This window comes from Triticum aestivum, chromosome 3A (genome assembly GCF_018294505.1).
Source record: "Triticum aestivum cultivar Chinese Spring chromosome 3A, IWGSC CS RefSeq v2.1, whole genome shotgun sequence".
Lineage (NCBI taxonomy): Eukaryota > Viridiplantae > Streptophyta > Magnoliopsida > Poales > Poaceae > Triticum > Triticum aestivum.
The window spans coordinates 490945073-490955243 of NC_057800.1; the positions used below are offsets into that span (position 1 = coordinate 490945073).

The 10171-nt window shown below is 43.1% G+C and overlaps 2 protein-coding genes across 3 annotated transcripts in view; one reads left to right on the forward strand and one right to left on the reverse strand.

The window, feature by feature from the left end:
• Positions 1-5035: 5035 nt before the first annotated feature.
• LOC123061793 (uncharacterized) overlaps positions 5036-10171 on the reverse strand; it is a 6122-nt gene continuing 986 nt past the window's right edge. The window contains exons 3-6 of one of the 2 annotated variants that reach the window (XM_044485059.1): positions 8300-8706; positions 8066-8176; positions 6018-6455; positions 5036-5561 (exon numbers count right to left, since the gene is read on the reverse strand). In XM_044485059.1, coding sequence (XP_044340994.1) covers positions 8119-8176; positions 8300-8706 — 465 coding nt within the window. In that variant the 3' untranslated portion in view covers positions 5036-5561; positions 6018-6455; positions 8066-8118. The remainder of the gene's footprint in view (positions 5562-6017; positions 6456-8065; positions 8177-8299; positions 8707-10171) is intronic. The other variant, XM_044485060.1, reaches the window with a different exon arrangement.
• On the forward strand, positions 6116-8080 carry LOC123061792 (two-pore potassium channel 2). The gene is made up of 2 exons (XM_044485057.1): positions 6116-7185; positions 7606-8080. The coding sequence occupies exons 1-2, from the start codon at positions 6116-6118 to the stop codon at positions 7748-7750; spliced, it is 1215 nt and encodes a 404-aa protein (XP_044340992.1). The 3' UTR covers positions 7751-8080.

Consider the following 10171-nt stretch of genomic DNA (forward strand, 5'->3'; position numbering starts at 1 on the left):
CCCAAGTCTTGTATCTCTCCGCGACTTGTGCTTCGCCATAAACACAAGTCAAACGCCATTCCTCCTGATTTGGAACGAAAACAGATGCACCAATATGGTACTCAGAATAACCAAACACATCAAGCTTTATTCCATCATTCCAGAACATACCCATGCCTCCACTACGGCCAACACTACTAACTGCATAAGCATAATTAAAACCTAAAGTACCAGCAAGGTTTTCGACACGTGCTTTCGATATTTGCGTTTCCACTATGCATAGCACCGTCGGGGCAAATTTCTTCGCGATCTCGCGAAGCTCGCGAATTGTCGAGGCTTTGCCCGCACCCCGACAATTCCAACATATGATACTCATTGCTCCCGGCGGTACTCCACAAAGGAGCCCGCCGATCTATGATTGTCTGCCATGTTACCTTTCATCCTGTCATCACTTATCACTTCGCCACTGCCTCCCGCATCAATATCCAGACTCCTGCATTTGCCATCGCCCTTCTTTGGCCTCTTAACTTCCTTCCTCGGGGAAACATACACTGGAGGTGGAGGAGGCACTCCCTTTGGGGTTTCCGCAGCCACAAGTGCTGTTACCACCCCCTCTGCAGTTTTCCCTCCTTCTACATTATCAGCTGGCCCCGATCTAGGAGCAATGATGCTGTCCGCCGAGAAACGTTTGAGCGACGTCCCTGCAGTCTCATTATGCATGTCCACCATTGTGCTTTTGGTCACTTTTACCAGATCAAGACCTTCCGGGATACGACCCTTCTGCTTCTGAATTTGAGCCTGGGTTTGCTCACTTTGGTGTGGATTGGGCACATCATCTTCCCCTTCATCTTCCTGCGATCTCCCCATCGAACCAGAAGCGGCTACATGGGTTTGCGGTGGCCTAGCGTTAAAACGCCAGCTTTGGTTCGGGTTGTACTGATCCCTCCCCCTCCCACGTCCCCCCATTGCATAGCCTCCTCTACCTCTCTGCGAGGTAGTTCCTCGCCCTGCTGTACGGCCCCTTACAGTTTCTGCCAACACAAAATCGCCCCATTCAAAGGTTGTTTCATCATGCACTCCGTCTCCACACTCCTCATGCCAATGACCAAATTCACCACAGTGGTAGCAGAAGATAGGAAGTTTCTCATACTTAACTTGATATTTGACCCTCTCCCCACCTTTCCTTGCTGTCACAAATCTTTTGATTTTTGCATTCACATCAATCTTGATCCTGACTCTTACGAATTCACCGAAGAAACCAGCAGGCAATTTCAGCTGCACCTCCATCACCTCACCAATCCGTGACGCCATCCCCTTCACAGCCGGCTCAATCAGAAAGTTATCCGGCAGGCGGTGGATCTGAGCCCATACTTCAATCTTATCCAGCTTGAACGAGTCTGGGCTTTTGAAACCATCATATTCCTCTAGAATCACCGCTTGGTCTCGGAATAGCCATGGTCCTTCAAGCATGGCTTTTTTCCAATCAGCAAGACAGCCAAATTGTGTCGTAAACAGATTCTCCTTGATCCTCCTCCATACAACCGTTTTGGCCGGATTCCAGGCCGCTCTCATGTCACCGTACAGTGCATTAGGGCTGAACGTTTTTGGCGTATGCACCCTCGCGATTGCCAGCCACTTCGCCGGCTCCATCTGATCTGGTAGTTCTTCCTCCCAGACAAAGTCGTCCTCTTCTTCTTCCTGCAAGGTGAGACGAGCGAGTAGATCCTCCGCCGTCTCCTTCATCTTCTCCCTCTGAGTTCCTCTTTTATCCGCCATATCCGCGATCCGATCTAGGGACAAAACCCTAGCGCTCCCAGAAAAACTCGGCTCCGTCTAAAACTCCTCGAAGGATCGCCCCGACCCACCCGAGGCGGGAGGGAGCAATCGCCCGCGAGAATTGCGTCGAGAGGTAGGATTCCGGCGGAGATCGCTGGAAGACGTCGAAACCCTAGGTTCAAGCCCTAGGGGACGGTCATCTGCCTGGGCTGCTGCTCTGGTGATAGACTGCAGGCGCCGGTTGCAGAAACAGTAGAAATCGGCGCCTGCAGCGCGGGTTTGCCTTATAGCGGGGCCTCCTTATACCCGTCGCTCCCCCGTTGCACCCTTTTGGGCTGGCCCATGTGCAGGGCGCTCTATTTTTCAATTTATTTTTTACTTTTTTTATTTTATTTTTTTATTTTCGATTTTTATTTTTCCTATTTTAAATAATTTAGGATTTCAACATGTCTCAATTTTTTTTAAAATTTTCATTTAGATAAAAATGCTCAATAAATCATAAATTTTCCGCATTATTAATAAATATTCGTGATTTTACAAAGAAAAATGATATTCAAAAAATGTTCATGTATTCAAAAAATGTACACAAATTCCAAAATTGTTCAGTAAGTTCTATAAAATGTTCACAAAATTCTAAAATGATCATCAATTCAATAAATGTTCACTGATTCAAAAGGTTCATAAAATAAGTAAAAAATTATGAACTAAAAAAGTTGTTCCCCTAATTTCCGAAATTCATTGATTCGAAAAATATTTGCCCATTCGAAAAATGTCCGTGTGTTTTAGAAAAATGTTTACAATGTTTACAACCGTATTTACAAAGAAACCCTGAAGTTGTTGCTATGACCAACCATATTACAAGAAATACGGCTCCAAGTTCAATTGTATACGACAATGTACGACTCCAAGATCAACAGTGATAGATAGTGTTTCTTCTACTTGTAATATGGAAGGGTATTTTTAAAATTATGAACATTTTTAAAATTCTCGCTAATACAAAAAATAAAAATAGAAATAAAGAAAAACAAAAAACGAAGGAAAACGAAAAAATCAGCGAATGTTCTAGAACCTTCCCAAAACCTATGAGGAAGGAGTCTGAAATGGGACGACCCAAGAAAGAATTAGATGTTGTAGTGGGTAAGAACGACCTACACGCCAAATAGGAGGCACCGGCTATAGCGACGCCCCGCCCGTGCTCGAGCGAGACAGAGCCCATTCCAAAGGTGAAGCCCAAGTCCCTCCCAAACCGCCCAATTGTTTGGGTGTGTTACCCTGGGTAGGCCCAAATGACCCTCATGTTGTCTATTTGACTAGTTGGACCGAGTTGTATCTATGTCCACTACTCTCTAGATAGTCTCTTTTGCTAAGAAAGTGAAGTCGCTTTCTCCCAAATATTCAGGAAATGGGTGACCTGTTGGGAGCTAGCTGATTGTGGTTTCATTCTCGGCAATAAACACATGAAAGTGAAGATCCTTAATTTCCTCCCGGGCAAGCACAACCCTCGTTTACATAAACACATGCACGTAGATTATATATCACACAACCAATTCAACAATTAACACAAACCAAAATAAATCAGCAATTCAACATAAACCAATTCAAGAATTCAACACAAACCAAAATAAATCACAATTCAACATTGCAGTTATGCGAGAGAAACTTGGCACTTGTGCTTCGATACTCTGCATCTGCCTGCAGAGATCCCACAGACCACTGGCACTTTCATGGATTGGTGGTAAGTCCAGGGGGTGAGGTTCACCAGAGATGACAAGAGAGGTTTCGACTCCTTGGTGATTCGCTTGCATGGTCCTTATGAAAGCAACGTAATGCCCGAGTGTTTAACAGACCGAAGCAACAAGTGGGTCCTCACACCCTTGCCTTCAACATCTTAGAAGAGATCAAGGACTTGATGAGGTCACACAATAGTGTGGGTGGTTTACAACGTTTTGTGAGAGAGAAGCTAGGTTTCCATTTGTTAGTGTGGAGTGTGTTTTTAGACGTGGTTGTTCGCACCTCGCCTAATACTCTTGTAACATATTATGCTCTCTTCTATAAAAGTAAGGCACGCAATTGGCGTACTCTCAAAAAAAAACACAAACCAAAATAAAATTGAACATTTCATACATAGGTGATAAACAAATGAATCGACCGCCTCCGTTGTTGCGCTCTTGATCTCCTTTTTGTTGAGGAACCGCCTCTTGCTTTCTTCATCCAAGAAACTAGTGTCATGCAACATGATCATCGACTCCTCTATGACCCTGGCAAGCCTCACCATCTATTTCTCAATCTCAATTGTCTTCAATGACTTCGCCTTTTCAAGCTCCCATTTTTCCTTTTCTCTTGCTTCTCCATGTCTATTCCCTCCCTCTCAATGCTCAACCTCTCCCGCACCCTCTCCCGGTTGAACTCCATCATCTCTCTTTGCACATCCAAGAAGAGTCTGTACCTCTCCTCCTTCTCCTCTATTTGCTCCTCCATTTTCACCAATGTATCCCCCTTATTGGAAAAGATGTTCGTCCATGTGGCGGACATTTTACTTGTCGTGCCGTCACGCGTGAGCCTATCCTCCTGCCACTTCTTCCCATGTGTCTATTCCTATTTGGAATGATCCCTTGTCCATCTGCTCCTCCACTTGAATCATCATCGTCATCTGATCCAATGGATTGATGAGAGCTTGAGCCATTGTTGTTCTTCATCTTCTTGGCGGGGTTCTTGAGATCTCCATAGAGGGTGCACCACTTCGATTTCCCATTCAACACCACCCAATAATGGGACAAAGTGAATGTTTTTTTTTCTCAATTTGATGGTGGTGGTAAACATTCTGGGCGACGGTCCACCTTGTTCACGACGGGAGGGACCCCGACGGACTCCGCAGAGCCATTCTCCATGTCGCAGGCGGACAATGGAGAGCGTGTTGATGGCTAGGGCGAAGGAGGAGGTCAGCGACACGAACGTGGAGCAAGGGGTGGAGAAGTGTGACGGTGCAGACACGGGAAAGGGAGGACAGTCGCGCTCGATCGATCGATCGAGAGAGTTTGGTTTGGTAAATTTGGAGGGCCTTGGGGTGGGTCCGGCATGTCATATCCAACATGCCTCACGCATACAAGCGCCAAAGTCTCACATGGGCTGGGTTTGGAGGGTCCAATGATAATTCTGTTTGGTCGCACAATTTTTACATGTTTTATCATTTGGGTCGAACCTCATGATATAATCTGAAAGGGGAAAAAATAGTTGGAAGTCTTGTCCAGGCTAACACAAGCATATATGTTCATCCTTATAGTAAGTATAACGCTTTTAACTTTTTATTCAGGAAAACTAATTTCTCGGCACCTACTTTTACACAGGAGCCTATAAAATGAGTGATGTGGCCACAAACTCTGGATACAGGATAAAGATATTCATGGCGCAGTCTCATTATGTACATTTATGTCAGAAGCTCGACTGCTTGCTTCGGAGTTGGGACCTCTAAATCTTCCAGTCTTCGGTAAAATCTGCACGAAGTCGTACAGTTTTGCCTACAGCCTTCTGTCCAGATCGTATGATCCATACAGACACCGACCACTCGAAGAGACATAGATGACCCGGAGCCAAGTTCCTTCAGCACGAGAAGCTTTTAGGCGGCGCAATCGTACCTCCCTCACCGACAACAAGATCTGAGCACCACAAGAAATTGACATGTCCACACTCCAGTTGCAGAACGGAGTCCTGCAGAATATGGCACTGCCTTAATTCCGATGGATCACCCCAGAGAGCGGAGGACCAACTTGCAAGATCAGAAGGTTGATAAGCCATTGTCAACTTGGTACCTGCACCAAAATGTAACACGAAATTTAATGTTGGAGAACCTAATTAGCGCACGTGCAGCAAGTGGCGAGCCAGTGCATGGTTACTCCTGCAACAACACAGGGAACACGAAGATCACCCTTAACCGGAGCATACAGAATGATGCACTACAAATCCAAAATCGCTCAGCATAAAGTTTGCAGTGTTACTAAAGGATAGAAGTGAGAATCCCCCGCAAAGAAAGGAGAGCAAGAGGTGGGAATTCACAGTATAGCAAATCCGTTTTAATTTTGGAGATGAACCTAGTAATTTAGTTTCTGATATCAAAAGAAAGTGTCAGATAAGAAGGAACGAATATGCCCACCCTTTCTGTCCCTTTCATCAGTTGCCTCTTGTATCAACAACTATGCAAGATACTAGAAACTACATGATTTAAATGCTGGAATAAATAAGAATGATATGCTTCAAGATCTTTTCACCTCAGAAACACCAGGGAAGTGTACATCCCTGGTTGACTGTCTGATGGTTACCGCTTCCATTGTCTAGATCTCAGCAGAACCACCATGTATATAAAGTGATGATACCCCAACCTGAGAACTGCAAGCTCATGAATCCTAGCTCAAATATGTCTTCCATGGAGGAGCCTCTGCTGCCTCTATTCCAGCGTAATCAGAAGTATTCTTCCTCCAAGCAAGACAGAAGCAAATCATGCGATGTCCCAAACAGGTGTGCACCTTCCTTTCATCCAGACACTAATGTCAAAGCTAGCCTCAGTACTCTCAATCATCCTCCAGCCACTAATGAAAACACCAATATAGTTTCCACGCCGACTTTACAGCGGGTGCATTCTTCACCTTCTATATTCACATCAATCAAAGAAGCTCCCTGTGCACATGAGCTTGGCAAGCAAAGCCCTTCTGCACAATACACACCATCAATTACAAGGCAAGCTATTGTTAGTGTCATCCTATACATCTCAATAGGAGTCACGGTGTACATGACAAATGTTGAAGGCTTCAAGGGGAAATCCACGTTTAAGTTAGTGGATGCCCTGTACTTCACCATCATAAGCTTGTGCACCATTGGGTATGGTGACATAGTCCCTTGCACTACCTTCACAAAGGTGTTCACATGCTTGTTTCTACTAATAGGTGTTCGCTTTGTTGACATTATGCTAAATGGACTGTTGACAAATGTGCTAGACAAGCAGAGAACAGTCCTACTTAGCACAATGGATGACAATAAGCTGAACAGGGTATTTGACACATACATGATCGATGCTGAAAAGAAAAGGTCAAGAGGGAAGATGAAAGTACTACTTGCACTAGGCGTTGTTGCAGGGACTATCTCAATTTGTACAATCATAGTACATGAGGTGGAGGGCCTAAATTGGATTGACAGCTTCTATTTATCAGTCATTTCTGTGACAACAGTTGGATATGGGGATTATGGCTTCTCAACTACAGCTGGAAGGCTCTCCGCGACTGTGTGTCTGTTGGTGAGCACGTTGGCAGTTGGCAAGGCATTCTTGTTCCTAACGGATCTAAGGATGGACAGAAGGAACCGACGAACTACAAAATGGATCCTCCAGAAGAAAATGGACAATGAGCCGCTTGCTGCAGACCTTGATAACAATGCAGCTGTAAGGTATTGTAAATTTTCCATCAATTACCATGTCAAGGAATTTTGTACTTAACATGCGCTTCTAGTCTGCTGCTTATCTCGTATCCAATGATTACATCATATTATTTCCTTATCTGGAAATTAAATTTATCTGATGATATGATCTTTCTTCTTGCACGACAAAGAGCTAATAATTTCTCATTCCTTTTAGTCTTTTACCAAACACGCAAGGAAACAATAAATATACTTGTGATATGCATTGACACCTCAAAAACTTACATGGAAGTTACTTTTCATCAGTTCGTCACAACCTCTACATCTTTCTTCTCATTAAATTAATTTAAAAGTATGTTACTATGTCTTACAGGGCAACTATGCCTTTTACGTTCAAGCAAGCTACTTCACATGTGATTAACGTGTGATTGCCTTCTCCATATGCAACAGCAAATCAGATTTTATGATCTACAAGCTGAAAGAGATGGGGAAGATCGACGAGAAAGATGTCACGATGATCTCAGACCAGTTTGATCAGCTAGGCCTTGCAAAATGTGGAAATGTTGCTCTTGCTGACATAATTGGAAACTTATGAGTATGTATTATGAGAAATATATCATACTTCAATGATAGATATCATCTGAACATGTACACGTGACCTATTTAATACCCTTCCATATTACAAGTAGAAGAAACACTGTCTATCACTGTTGATCTTGGAGTCGTACATTGTCGTATACAATTGAACTTGGAGCCGTATTTCTTGTAATATGGTTGGTCATAGCAACAACTTCAGGGTTTCTTTACATATTTTCTCACCCGGATTGTATGGATATGTAATTAAGGATACAGGGAAGAACTGGATAGTACGAGTTTTGTGCAGTGTAATTAAAGCAATGGGACAACTTACCAAAGAAAGAGACAGAGCTTGACATGATGAATTCAATGTTTTGTAGTTTGCCATCATCTCAAGCCATCAGATCCACTCTCACTTACTGTGTTATCCGAAATCTTCGCAATCCTGGAAAAGTTAGTTTCTGTAATGAAGCTCAAGCATATTCGGTTTGGGGATGCCAAGAAAAGCCAGATACAGAACATATATTAGTGCATTTGTGACTTTTCGTACACCTCCTTCAAGACTAACCTTTCTCTAGTTTCAGTTATAAGCTTCAATATGGTTGACAATTTGTGCAACTTGTCATTTATAGACTGCTGAGTGTCCAACTCTTTTGCTAATTGGGAACTGGTGTAGTGATCAATTTCACATTGTAATGAACTCAGCTGTGAATCAATATGCTGCACAAAATCATCATATGCAGAATGATCATCCATGATGTTTGTTGGGTCGTGATCCTTGGAGAATGTGAAGCTATCAGCCATCTGAAGTTCACTTCTCTTGGAGTGGCCAGCCAAGTTTGAATCACTAGTCTCATCCACCCGATCATCAATTTTACCGGAGAACACCCTTATATGGTCATTGGAGTCCTCAACATTAGTCGTCCCTGGACGCAACGCGTGTTCAATTAACATATTCTGCTTCACCGAAATAACCTGGATACAACAAACAATGTTTCAGATATATAGACGGATGAAATTTGGAGAAAATTTCCTGAGTGGGAATGGTTTATGTGAGATGTCATTTATGCGTTAGTTGTTATTTGAAGGAAAAGCTTGTAAAATTCGTAAGTGATGTAATCAGCAGAATGATCACAAGAACAGTGTGACATTGTCTAATTAAGTATGACTCGGCAAAGTATCATGGGGTTTTGGTACAAGTTAAAAAAAATCAATATTAAGAACCAAAAAATATCATATATATATATATATATATATAGACCTGCTAAAGTACTCCCGAGCGCATTATAAGCTAGCGTACGCTCCGGCCACCCAAGCCAACCAGCCATCGGCGGGGTAATTAGCCCGACCGAACCATCTATTCCTCTGTTCCGCGAGCGGTTAGACCGGATGGAAAATCCATCGTAATATATTAACGAGACATAGTAAGGGAAATAGACATGTGGGGCGGGGGTGACGCGCATAGCTGTAGTAACAGAAATTAAATGTGTTATCATATTCACTAGTATGCTTACCTTCATTTGCGAAAGCATGGGCCATAAATCCATCGTAATGTGTTAATGGAATGTAGTAATGGATCCTTTCATTACACCTCTCGGCATAAATCTAGCTACTATCCACGATTAGGAAAATTCACATGTAGTAATGAGTTAATGGAATGTAGTAACAGAGTGAAGGGAACATAGTAATGTTCTGATGTCTATTACCATCATGAGTCGTGTGGCTGTAGTAATGAAAATTAAATTTGTTACTATATTCACTAGTGTTTTTACCTTCATTTGCTAAAGCATGGGAGAAAAATCCATCGTAACAAGTTCATGGAATGTAGTAATGGACCATGTTCATTGCGCCTCTCCACATAATTTCTGCATAACGTAGCTGTGCACGATTAGGAAAATTTGCATGTACTAATGAGTTAATGGAATGTAGTAACAGACTGAAGTGAACCTAGTAATGTAGTGATGTCTATTATCATCAGCGTTCTCTTTTACGAGGTTTCTTCACTTTTTACTAACATGCACTATGCATGGTAATGCTACTTTCGATATATGATAAACCAATTACTAGATGATCTTTCATTTACCATTAGAGGACCTAGTAGTGGTGTCTGTGGAAGCCTTTCAATTCCATTACCCTATATGCTAGTACTTTTACAGTTTAGTGGCAGGAGGCGTGGCTCTTAGTGCGACGCGTGGAATCCGTAAAGCATTTATCTCGTTACCATATACATTGTTTTTTTACTGTGATTAATTAGCAAACGGAGATGCCGCGCAGGGGTGGGGCGCAAGGGAGGGTAACAAAAATTAGACCTGTTACGATATTTGCCACTTGCTTTTACCCTCATTTTCTCTACTATGGCGGATGTGTGGCTGCGCCCAGCCCGAGCGGCTCACCGAGACCGGCGCGTAGGATTAGATGTTTGCGCGCACGCTTAGTTTAG

What these genes read in the sequence shown, in the direction of transcription:
- LOC123061792 (XM_044485057.1), top strand. Translation starts at nt 6,116, where the DNA reads ATGATACCCCAACCTGAGAACTGCAAGCTCATGAATCCTAGCTCAAAT. An exon ending in GATAACAATGCAGCTGTAAG is followed by an intron (nt 7,186 to 7,605) that starts GTATTGTAAATT and finishes CATATGCAACAG; the next exon opens with CAAATCAGATTTTATGATCT.